Raw genomic sequence first — 12,595 nt, forward strand, 5'->3', positions numbered from 1 at the left:
ACCTTTTTGGCTCCAGAATTTTGATGAATTATCTATTTTATCTCATCCCTATAAGCCAGTGCCTTGGCTGTCAGGGGCAGCCCAAGAAGTCAGTCTTCTCCTGCCCTAGTCAGAGGGAGAGTGAGCCCCAGATGCATGTGGTGTACTCTGTTTCTTCTTGCCTGAGCAGGGTAGGACAACAAGCAGCAGGATGATGAGCCTAGCTTTAAGCAGAAAGCCTATGTATGAGACATGAGAGGAAAGAGAGCTGTTAAGTGGAGGAAATCCCAAGAAGGCTTCCAATATAATTGCTGTAGAGACACAAGAAGGCAAACATCTTTCAGAGCAATCACTATGAGTGCTTAAGCCCTAATTCCCAGAAAGCAGTTGGACATCACCTGCTGATGGGAAGTAGAGAATAAAGCCTTTGCTTTCCTTAGCTTCTGCATGCAGCTTTTGCTTTTGCCTTATTATTCTGCCTTTATCTTGACCCACAAATTCTTTTCCATCTTACTTTCTCCCTGCGCTATCCTGTTGAGGAAGGGATTTCTAGAGCAGCTTGGTGGGTAAGTGGTGTCCACCACAAATGCCGAAAAGGTTGTTGACCAGCTCAGCAAGACAACCAGACTGCACTGGGAGCCAAACCAGACCAGGCACATCCCTGCTCAGGTGGGCAAGTGACTCCAACAACTGCCAGCACCCAGAGATTGCCCTGGAGGTACACAAGGGCGCCTCGAGCACAAGCACGGTCAGCTGGGGTCACTGGCCATGTGGCATCTTTGGCTGAGCTGCAGGGACATGCTGCCCTCCCTAAATCCTGCAGGCAGTATCCCCTGAGGATTAGGTGTCTGTCAGGCCTGACAGGGGTAGTGCAGGAAAGCAGAGCATGGCACAGTGCTGCAGTAGAGCACCATGCCTCTGTTGCCTTGGCAGGATCTGTCATGGTGGATCTTGTGCAGGATCAGGGCTCGTCCCTTACATGCTAAATCAGATCCCTAATCTATAAATACTTGCAAATAACAGGACTGAATGGCTGCCAGGCAAAGGGAACTTGGCAGGGGCAAGTGCGCCATGCCCAGAGGCTCACTCCAGCAATACATGATCCTGATAGAGCTGGCATGGGGACCTGGACTGGTTTGGAGGGATCTCCCAGTGGGTGGTGCAGGCTGCATCTGCCACTGGTACCAGCAGCATCCTGCACTTCTGCCCTGGTGCTACTGTGTACAGTGGTGCCCCAAATGCACACCTCTGGAGCTCCCACATTTTCCCCAGGCTGCCCTGGTCCCCTACTGCAAGCAACCTCGACCTTGGGCCCTTGTGCTGCCCACCCCCTCCTCGCCCCACTTAGGCTTCCCTTGTTGCCTATCTTTTCTGACAGATCACTGAGGCCAGTATTAATATAATCCCTGGCTTAATTTAAATCCTCCTCCCACCTCATGCTTTCCCGGGGGGGAGAAGAGAATTGATGCACTTTTGTGGCACCCACTCAGCCCTGGAGCTGATGCAGGATCCAGATGGCCAAAAGCTATGGATGTCCATACCAGGGGTCCCTGTTCTTTCCCCCCCTGGGAGGTGTCCAAGGCATGTTGCAGCTCCAGTGAGATGTGTCCCCAAGTTTCAAAGGGGTATCTCAGTGAGCACCAGGCCCTATTAGGAAGAAGAGTTGATGCCAACCACAGGGGGAACACACAAGTGGCTGCTGCTCCCCAAAACCCCTCTGCACCTGGGGGTCCTGGAGGATTTCCCCCTCCCTCTGCTCTCACTATCTGGGCAAGGCTGGCGTGACCTTGCCACAATTTTCCCCGTTCAACTCTCTGTAATGTTTATATTAGTTGTTCTTCCACAGAAACATCCCTAAAGACATTCTTGCTCCGGATCTCCTGGGCAATTGTGAGGGCGGAGGACTCTTGTTCTTTCGGGCAGCTGTCACTGAAGTGACAAAGTGGGGACGGGGGGGACTGTGAGAGGAGTGACAGGGAAGGGCAGTGAGGGGCTGGCAGTGACATGTGGGACTGTGAGAAGACGGGAGATCAGGGAGTGCCATCGACCGGCATTAAGGGGGCTGCGGGAAGCAGGGGACGCGCGGAGACTGCGAGAAAAGTGACAGAGGGGACTGTGAGGGGGAACAGGCGGTACTGTGAAGGGAGTGCCGGGGGCGAGCAGTGGAGGGCTGCGGGCCACATCGGGGATATACAGGGACTGCGGAGGGGAGTGACGGGGAGTACTGTGAGGGGAGTGGCAGGGCGGGCAGTGAGCAGCTGAGGAGGCACAACGGGGACATGCGGGACGGTGACGGGGCTGAGGAAGCTGCGGAGACACAGCCCGCACACCCGGCACTGCGATGGGGGTGACCGCGGGTCCGTGAGGGGCAGCAGGGCGGGTCCTGCCGGCCGAGGGCGGGCTCTGCCGGCCGGCGGGAGGCGCGTGCGCGGCGCAGGCGCGAGGCTGAGCGGCACCTGCGCCCCGCGGGCCGGGCGGCGGCGGCGGCGGCCGGAGGGCGAGGTAAGGGCGGGCCCGGCGCCGCCGCCCCCGGCCGGGGCACCCGCGGAGGGGTGGGGGGGGCTGGAGAGCCGCCCCTTCACCCCGGCCCGTGCCGAGGGGGCCCCTCACGGATGCCGCTCCTGGGCTGCGGGCGCCTCCCTGGCTGCTCCCGTGGGGCGGGATGGGACCCGCCGGAGGGTCTCGCCTCCGCCAAGCCGGGGCCTGGGGAGCAGGGGGGAGTCGGACCCGGCGTGCCCGCCCCGCTCTTGGTACCTGCACACAGGTGGTGGTGCCCTGCGAGAGCGGGTCGGCCCCGCTGCAGTGGGGTTCAGCCTCCGGAATAGCTCTCAGCGGGGCCAGCGATGTCAAGGCTGTGTCGCGGCTGCCGGCAGACTGCTGACTTGCAGGCTCTGGAGCAGCCCGACATAACCTATTAGTCATTTTTAAAACGAGTCACTTGCTAACAGAGCGTTTCTAAACAGAAACTCTGCTCGGGGCTGATGGCCTGTGCCAGGAGGGGCTTTGGTGACAGCGACTGTCTTTAACACCCCTCAGGAAGGTTTAGGAAGGGAGCAAGGGTATTGAACAGCTCACCTGCTCACGGGGCAGGATTTTCTCTAAGCCATGGGGACCTATGCTGCAGTTCCTGTTTCTCTTCTGACATTTGCATTTTGGTCTTTGCTTTAGAACTACTGGGTCACACACTGCTCTTGAAATAACCCATCAGGTTAGCTCAGCTGTGCTTGGTTTGAGGTGTTTCCATGCAGGGAAGCGATATTTGTGAACCTTTTGTGCAGGAAGTGCAGAAACCCACAGCAGCAGTTTCTCCTTTTGGCTTTGTGGTAAGCACTCTTTGAAAGGGCTGTAGAAAGAGCAGAATCAAGGTTGAACAGGGACCCAGAGGTTAAGGCAGAAAGCAGAGTTTGGCCTGGAAGGAGTAGGAGTGCTGATCTGAGCAGTGCCACACTGCCTCAGTGGGTTGGAGATGTCATCACTAAGCAGTACTACTCATCCACACCCTTCCCAGGAATGTTGGTAGCAGGTGTAAGCAAGCTCCGTGGCTTTTCCAGGCTGCTACCAGCTGGCTCACTTTCCCAGTTAGTAGATTCAGGTGCGTGTTCAATCCTCAAATCACATTCCAGGATGTGTGAGTAGGCAGGACAAGCAGATCACAGTTACTATCATCCCCTGGATTGGGGGGAGACACAGGGGAGTGCATAGCCTGTGCACTCATATCAGAGCTCCTTCAGTTTGTTCTGTTCTTACTTGGGGTTCAGCACGCACATTGTACTGACTCTGCTCTGGCCAGAAATGGGCTGTGTTCCACTCACTCAGGGCAAGGGAAACTCCTCACTGCTTTGTTTTTGCTGTTTTACTCCAGCTATCAGCACTGCACATGCAGGTTCCTAGAGCTCTACTGTTGTCCTTCTATCCTCGTTCAGTATCACAAACTGAAAGACAACAAGGGCAGCTCTGGTAACCTTGATGACTGATGTTTGTTTTTTAGAGACTGATACACTGGAGGAAGGTGTTCCTGGACAGTACTGGAGACAGAGCAGGTACAGTACAACAGCCAAACAAACCTCTTATTCCATGGCAGGCATTTACCTTAGCCTGAAGAGTGTCCCTGGGAAGGGGAGGATGCATTGGCACTTGACCTTGAGGTTGCTGACTAAGGAACCTGTGGTGTCTGGGTTGTTGCCATGTGAACTTGCATCTGAGCCCAAGCAAACTGGGCTGTGAGAGGCATTGTCAGCAAAGAGCAGCTGGTCCCTGGGCCTGGGAAACCCCTTCCGAGCAGTGGAGATCACGTGCTGCTCTGCTGGCAAGGTGAGTCAGCATCCTCAGGGTGATTAAGAACTGGCTTAATAAATTACTTGTATTGATATTAGACCTGCACATCTATTATGTCCTTCCAGTAGAGCAAGTCAGAGAGGAGAAATTATTTAGCTGGTGATGGTACAGTGGAAAGGAAGGCCTGGTGATGGCCACACCTGGTGATTTTGCTGTTTCTGTGATAGCCTCACAGGAGGCAGAGGGAGATGTTTTAAGTAGTGAGGATGTGTTTGGAAAAACTGGACAAGCTTTCCGATACAGAGTTTTCACCAAAAGTGGTGTAATTGATACTAAACTCTCAACAGTCGTTTTTACCTTGCACTTAAAGAAGTCATATGCTGCAGCCATTTTGGACCTGATGGAGGAGTTGAATGCCTGAAAGTTTGTCCAGTTCCCAGCTCTAAACTCTCTCATAAGAGAGATTAGGATAATAAGATCTCTCTAAAAAGAGACATCACCTCCTATACACAAAACTTCAGACATGCGGATGAAAATACCGTATTCTGTTCTCTGTGTGTCTTTCTGCAGAACCCCCAAGCAAATGGCTGTTTAGTACTATCTCTGACCCCTGCAGATTGCCTTGGTACACTGCCCCTCCATCCTGCTGCAATGAGTGGGAAGTCCTTGCTCCTAAAGGTCATTCTCCTTGGAGATGGTGGAGTTGGAAAGAGCTCCCTGATGAATCGGTACGTGACCAACAAGTTTGACTCGCAGGCATTCCACACGATTGGGGTGGAGTTCTTGAACCGGGACCTGGAGGTGGACGGGCGTTTTGTGACCCTCCAGATTTGGGACACAGCAGGACAGGAGAGGTTCAAGAGCCTGCGGACGCCCTTTTACCGGGGAGCGGACTGCTGCCTGCTGACCTTCAGCGTGGATGACAGGCAGAGCTTTGAGAACCTCAGTAACTGGCAGAAGGAGTTTATCTATTATGCTGATGTGAAGGACCCTGAACACTTCCCATTTGTAGTCCTGGGTAACAAGATAGACAAACTGGAGAGACAGGTGAGCACAGAGGAGGCCCGGGCCTGGTGCATGGAGAACGGTAACTATCCGTACCTGGAGACTAGTGCCAAGGATGACACCAACGTAACAGTGGCCTTTGAGGAAGCTGTGCGACAGGTGCTGGCGGTGGAGGAGCAGCTGGAGCACTGCATGCTGGGCCACACCATTGACCTGAACTCCAGCTCCAAGTCGGGCTCTTCCTGTTGTTGAGAGTGGCTGCTGCTTTGGGAGCGGTGCTCGAGCCAGCAGCTGGATCAGAACACACCTGGGCAGCCCTGGAGCACTCTGAGGAGAGTGGCCACAAGGACAAGAGGTGGTTTGCTCACTGGGGAGCTGCAGCCTCACCATCTGAATCCTGCCTGGAGTGTTCAGGCACAGAGCATGTATCTGCAGGAGGGAGCTGTTAACAGAGTATGTGAGCATAGTCTTGCTTCCATCTCTGCCTGTTTTAGCAGGTTTAAAGGGCTGAGTTCAAGTCCTTTAAATTCCCTAAAGACAATAGGGATTTGTTCTGTACCAAGAACTGCCTGCAGAGCAAAGCTGAGAGCATCCTAGACACTGAAGTATTTTAGTCCTGAACTAAAAAAAAATTAGACCCACTCATGACCACGCTGCCAAAGGAAATCCCACTCAGCATACTGAATGAAATCTGTCATAAAGACTCTGGCCCATGTTTCTGTGAGAAGGCCAAATATTGGAGTAGCTGGGATGTGTGTCTGTTGTTTGGGATAAGTGCATTGTGTCCTGAGGCTGAATTGTGAGGAGAATTGTTAGAGCTCTAACCTGAAGCAACATATGAAGGAGAGATGGGCCTGTGTTTGAATGTGACAGCATTGTTTCTTCATAACTGCCTATTTCTGGTCTGGTTTTCCTCACCTCTAGCTTTGTCTTGTGTGAGTGTTATTTTTTGGAGAGACTGTCTGCTTGTTGGTTAATACATGTTTCCTTGTCTCTTGTGGAAGTTCAGCCTTGAAGCCCTGGGTGAAAAACACCAATGTGGACACTCACTGGGTCATGTCAAAGGGTTACTCAGGAGATCTGGAGTGTGACACTTCAGCTGTTTTCTGTCACAAGTAATCACTGTGTTCAGGTGATGTGCTCTAGCAGACCAGATGGCACGTGGGTGGGCTGTCTCCTAGGTGTGCGGGTGGTTGGGGGACTCACGCGTGGTCAGCTGTTAAACCCACTCATTGTCTGGCACCAGTGGCCGCTGTGCCTCGTTAGCTGGCAGAGTCATGCCTTCAGTTGTTCTAGTGTGGCTGTTCCCATCTGCTGCAGCATGGAACCATTCACCTGTTGTGTCGGGCACTGTGCTGCTGAGCACAGCTACCCCATACTGTCAGCCTGGCCCTCGGTCCCTTTTGGAAAATCCAGGATGTTTTAGCTGTAATTCCTATGACAGATTGGTCAAGTGTCTGCTCAGTTAGCTGACTGCTGCGTTCAGTCCAGTGGGGAGAAAGATGCATCACTTTCTCTGTTCAAGGTGGCTAAAACACGGTCATAGGGCGCCCAAGGAACCTTCTGGAAGGGGTGTCAAGCTTTGCTCCTATTTCCTGCCCTCAGCTAGGTGTTAGTCCCAGGCTGGCTGTGTAGCAGAGATGAGCTTGCTGACTGCTGTCTTTGCCATTCAAACCTCGTGCCCTGCAATCTCCCGTGCAAGCATTTGGCCAAAGCTGTGACTGCCCACAGGCATGTAGGAGCCTGCCCCGAGCACGTATCCTCTGGCTGCTGGGTGTGATTCCCACTGTGATCAGCTGCTGGATGGTAAATTTTGTAGCTCAAATCAAGCAGCCCTCCCTTAAGCTGTGCTTTAGAGCAGGGCCGTCTCTGCCCTGCGCTGGCAGCTTGTCCCCATCACGGCACAATCTTTCAGCATGCAGAACATGAGCATTCCCCCATTTCCTCTGGGGTAACCCAGGGAGATGTTGCCTTTCTCTGCAGGGCAACCGTGTGTGGAAGGGGCTGGATAATTAATGCTTTAGGGGGATCTAATTTCTAAACAGGCCTGAACAGTTGTTTTTATGGGGAGTGAATACTATCTAGGCAGCTCTTGCAGCCTCTGGAAAAACAGGTCCCTTAAGGAGAAGGTTCTGCCTCTGTAGGTGAAAGAGATTTTTACAAGATGTTATTTATTTAACTGTGTCTGACCTCCTGAGGCCTATAAATTTTTCATAATTAGCACTGCTTGATATTTCCTTCAAGGTCCCAGGCTCTGTGACCTGTGGTTCCAGTTTCTGTCCCTAAACAGCCTCATTCCCTGGAGCTGGTTTGTGCAGGGGCTTAAGGTAAGAACTGACTCAAGCCCCCATGTGCTGGCTGGCCCTTCCAGGGGGCTGCTGAGGGATCTCCCTGCAGGTGAAACTGCCACTTCCCCATGGATCTCCTGGGATCTGTGTGAGGATTGGCACCTCCTATGGAAGGGGGCAGAGATTCAGCATGCCACAGTGCAGGAGGCACATGTGCAGTTGTTTGCAGCACCCTGTGCGTGTCAATGCTGGTAGCTAAAGCTCAAGAGCCTTGTTGTGCACATTACACAGCACCTATTATTTCTAACAGCCATTGGATCACTGACTTTTTTTTTATTAAAACCTCACTATTATATTAGGCTTACGTGGGTTTTTTTTAAAGGTAGAGTATAATATATTTCAGTTGTTTAATTTATTTTTAATGAAACGCACAATTCCCAAACGAGCCAGGCTTTTGAACTCTGTTGCAAGTTCAGTGCCAACAGCCATCCCTTTCCCTATGTCCACTCGTGCTGCTGTGGTTGTTGCTATTGCTACAGAACTGGAATTGTAAAACAAAGATTCTACCTTTATTTAAGCAAATAAAACATGGATGTATTCAAGTGATCTTGGGAAGTGTCTTGGTTTATCAGTGTTCAAGTCAGCTTTTGTTCTGAGGACTGGTTAGTTACAGCATCTGGCAGAGGGAAGTCACTAAGGGATTAGAGGGATATTCCTTCATGTATCTACCTGCACCAGGAGCTGAAGGATCAGAACTCAGCAGCTGAATCCACTGACCAGTTTTGTCTTTTCAAGAGAATCAGAAAACAGTTTCAGACCAGAAATATTCCACATGGCTTGCTTCTGTCACTAGATCTTAAATTCTCAGCCTGGGCTCTCAGCAGCAAGTCGGGTACTTTGCTGTGAATTCTTCCGGTGATCTTGGAACTGGTTCCTCAAGCTCCAGGGGGTTTTATCCAGGCATGATTTCCATAGGATGCTGAGAAGGAAATCAGCATATGGAGGCTGTTCTCTTTCATTGTCCTGCCAGGATGGCTGCTTATTTTGGGAGACTGTGTTTGCAGAGCCTCTGCCTGCTGTTTCTTTTGGCAGAACCTTTTAATTTATTTTCCTCCCAGGTCAGCTTGCACTATCCATGATTCCAGGAGGCAATGTAGGGTTCAATGTCCTTGGAAACTGCATTTAAAATATGGGCTAGAATATCTGGGGTCCTGAAATATCCTACTTCAGCCATTGCAAAAGGCAGCTGAAAACACAGTCCACACTGGTGGGAGATGGCTCCAGCCTGGGAGCATTGTGGGGTTTGTGTGAGGCTGCCTCACGTCAGGAAGGGTCTGTCTGAAAGCGCCAGAAAATGCTGATTCCCCTGGTGTGAGGTGTTTGTAAGGAAGCAGAGGCAGGAACCATAGCGAGGCCATTCCTTCATTCCCCACTTTCACTGTACTGTGGCAGAGGGCTCAGCAGATTTTGTCATGAGCTGGGGAGAGCATAAATCCCTGGACGGCAAAGGAGTGTTTCCAAAGGAAAGCAATGAGCTGCTTCTGTGTGGAACAGATGCTGAGCAGATCCCAGTGTATTTGGAGAGAGGGAGGGGTGAGGCGTGTCCTGATCCCATTCATCTTTCTCTTCCACAGCTCTCTTGAGGATTCTGGTGCTCTGGACCGGTACTGCCCCTGAAAGGCCGTGCAACTGCTTGGTGGTGGGCTGAGGAAACTGGATTCTCCTCAAGAGCCACTCTGAGGAGCACCGGTAGCTGCAGATTCGCTGGGGCTGCTCTCTGAATGAGCAGGGGTGTTCCCTGAGTGCAGCTCCTCCTCTGCTTTGGGGCTGCTCCTCAAGGCAATAAACTGTGAGGAGATTCATGGGATTTCTGGATACAGCATATTCTGGTGTGACTTTGAGGTTGAGCAGAATGAATAAAGAGTTAAAAATGTCCCCTTAGGAGGCTCTGAACTCTACTCCAAGCTCCAGATCCAAACGGGCTTGAGTCCACTGGGGCACTGGCACGTTCTCCTCTGGGCTAGGGAGCACTCGGCACTGCCCAGGAGGAAGGGGATAGCAGCTCCATCAGTGGCTCTCTGAAGGACACGGGTGCGTCAGGGTCCCTTGACAGGGAGATTGGGCTAATCTGTGAAATGGTGGATTACCTGCTGAGGCGATTGCTTGTGCAAAAGCAGTCAGTGATGAAGAGATATCCCCTGGCCCAAGTGCTTGCGTGGCTGGTGTAGCAGCTCTTTCCTCATGACTTCTTTGGGTCCTTTGGGTGCTGATGCACATGGCCATGTGCAGGTGCAGGACTAGAACAGGCTGCCCAGAGAAGCTGTGGCTGCCCCATCCCTGGAAGTGTTCAGGTCCAGGTTGAATAGAACTCAGAGTAGCTCACTCTAGTGGAAGTTGTCCCTGCCCGTGACAGGGGGTTGGAATTGGATTGTTAAGGTCCCTTTAAACCCCAGGCCATTCTATGATTCTGTGACTTTCTACTTATTATTCTCTCTTTATCTTCAGACATCCCCCTGGCAGAGCTGGACTGTGCAGAGATGGAGAGAAAGCAGCTGGGTGCCTGATCAGATACAGGCGAGGACTTTAGCCAGCCACTTTAGCAGGGGGGTGTCAGTACCACGCCACGGCCCTGGCACGCAGAGCTGCTTGCCAGGCATGGCTTATCCAAAACACAGCCCTATACTGGCCACTGTGAAGAAAACTGCCCTAGCTGAAACCAGCACATCGTCCTACACAGCCTTACCAGGGCTGAGTCCGAATCTGTGCTAAGAGAAGCGAGCCTTTGGTGGTGTTTTTTTGGTGTGTCCCGGTGGGCTCCCTGTGTTCCGGAGGCTCAGGGGAGGGGTCCCCAGGAAGCACCGTCAGCCGGGACCGGGCAGCGCGGGGACGGGGTCCGAGGCTTGCCTGGCTGCCCGAGGAGCCGCGGCTGCATCCGACGGCCGCGGGGAGGAGCCGCAGGACCGGGGATGCGGAGGCGGCCGGGAGCGGCATCAGCCCGGCGGCCCTTCGCCCTTGGGGGCTGCCTGAGCGCAGGCCTGGGGACCCGTGGTCATCACCAACACCCCCTGGGTGCCGCCAGCCCCTCCCCTCTCTTTTCCTCTCTCTAAGGCACACGGGGACGTCCCTCGGGGCGGCAGGGCACAGGATGGAGGGATGGGATCGCCTCGCCTTCTTTGCCAGCAAGCCAGCTCGTGGGACTTGCTCCAGGGTCCCCTTTTCTGGTCCAGCCTTTGTAGGAGCAAAGTACGGCCATATTTTAGCCGCTAGACAAGGGGAAACAGGCGATTGCACTGGGGGCCCTGCTTGGAGCTCTCCTGATGGGCCGATTTACAGAGATGTGGTTAGGTATAAGATAGAGCTTATTCCCTGTCTTTTTTCAGCCAGTTCCTGGAGGGCGCTGGGTGCCCAGGAAAGGAGCTGCGAGGGCAGGTCCCATGTCCCCAGGTGGGGTGACAGCGGAGCATGGCCAAGGGCACACCTGATGAGGCTACACGTGTCCTTTGGCTCCCGGACTTGCCCGGCACCCTGGCCTTGCTGGCTGCTCTCACACACCACCTCGCACTTGCTGTCCCCAGCCCTCACCCCGGGGGGGGGCACCAGTCTCTGCGAGGGGAAAGAGATGGTGTTTTGTTCCCCAGCTCACTCCTGGGGAGCTGAGTGGCTGATTGTGCACACACAGGACCCTTTCAGCATGAGGAGAGGAGGGTGATGGTATCTGGGAACGCAGGGAACAAAGGGCCCCATTGATGCTGGCTGCAGCCCCATGGGTTTCTGTCAGCCAGGGTAAGGCAGAGCTGTGCCACTGAGCTGGGGCAGCAACAGTGCATGAACTAAACCTCCCCTGGCCAGGCTGCATGGGCAACTTGGCTGCCTGTTCAGAGGGGGCTGAAGCCAGGGAAGAGAGAGGAGAGTGGGGTTTGGGCTAGAGTCCCATTTAGGAAGAGCAGTGAAGGTCCCACCCTGCCACTCTTGGGTATGTGGGTGTGCCTGAAACCTGCATTTTTGGACAGACCCATGAGGCTGGGAGCATCCCTCTGTGGTCTCACTCCCTGGAGGCCCATGAGCATAGCTCCTGGGGAGATTTCCAAGAGAAACAACATTTGAATGAATAATTTTTGAGCAGCTGCTGTGGAAAGATGCACCTAAGGGTTTATGGGGCAGAAAGGCAAAAGCAGCTAATGCCCTCCCACACACCAACACCATGCACACTGCACAATCCTGCAGCAAATGGCACCAGGGAGTCACAGACAGGACATGTAGGGCTCTGTGACAGTCCATTGTGCCCGTGTGCCTAAACAAGACCATCCTGTTCCACACAGAGCTCTCTGCAAGCGAGAGAATCGCCCACCCTGCATGGCTCTGGACATGTTCATCCCACACATGCTGCCTTAGTGCCAGCCAGCTTGGCTTGAGCTCTCCTGTTAGTTTTGTTGTGGTTTTGTTGTGCTACATGAGGAGACGTAGCAGAGGCTGTCAACATGTGGGCTGAGTGTTAAAGGGCAGCAGCAGTACCAAATACAAGCAAGCAGCTGCTACAAGACCCCAGCTTTCCTCAGGGTGGTTGGAGGAGAAATAAGAGGTTTTAAGGGCCCCCCACCAGCTGGGAACAATGATTTTGAAGTCACAGTTATGAACCTCGTGGCTGGAGTGGGCAGAGCCCTGCAGGAGCTGCTGGCCCACACATGGGTCAGCAAGTGCTGCTCCTCTGAGACTTCCTCTGCAGCCTCCTATTTTTTTTTCCTTGTTGGAGGCAGGAGGTGGGAAAGCCAACACAACAAATGGACAGGCAGATGTACATCTTGTTCAGAATGTTCTTAATTTTAATGTGTTTTCTTTAATTTTTATAAAATACATCTTGTAAGATAAGTCTTTAAAAACTTGCTCCTTTTTATTGCTGGTTAACAAGTTGAAATTCTAGATCAGAAAAGAAGGAAACACTTTCAGTTGATTAACTCTTTGTTTGTGTGTGTGTGTGTGTGTGTGTGTGTGTGTGTGTGTGCGTGCGTGTGGGGTCTGGGGACAAGGGTGGGAAGGAGGACCTGGTTATT

The 12,595-nt window shown here is 53.0% G+C and overlaps 1 protein-coding gene across 1 annotated transcript; it reads left to right on the forward strand.

Moving 5' to 3' along the window:
- The first annotated feature begins 4,840 nt into the window (after positions 1–4,840).
- On the forward strand, positions 4,841–9,209 carry RAB9B (RAB9B, member RAS oncogene family). The gene is made up of 2 exons (XM_062502937.1): positions 4,841–5,712; positions 9,182–9,209. The coding sequence occupies exon 1, from the start codon at positions 4,906–4,908 to the stop codon at positions 5,509–5,511; it is 606 nt and encodes a 201-aa protein (XP_062358921.1). The 5' UTR covers positions 4,841–4,905; the 3' UTR covers positions 5,512–5,712; positions 9,182–9,209.
- Positions 9,210–12,595: the final 3,386 nt, after the last annotated feature.

Source organism: Cinclus cinclus, chromosome 15 (genome assembly GCF_963662255.1).
Source record: "Cinclus cinclus chromosome 15, bCinCin1.1, whole genome shotgun sequence".
In the NCBI taxonomy this organism is placed as follows: Eukaryota; Metazoa; Chordata; class Aves; order Passeriformes; family Cinclidae; genus Cinclus; species Cinclus cinclus.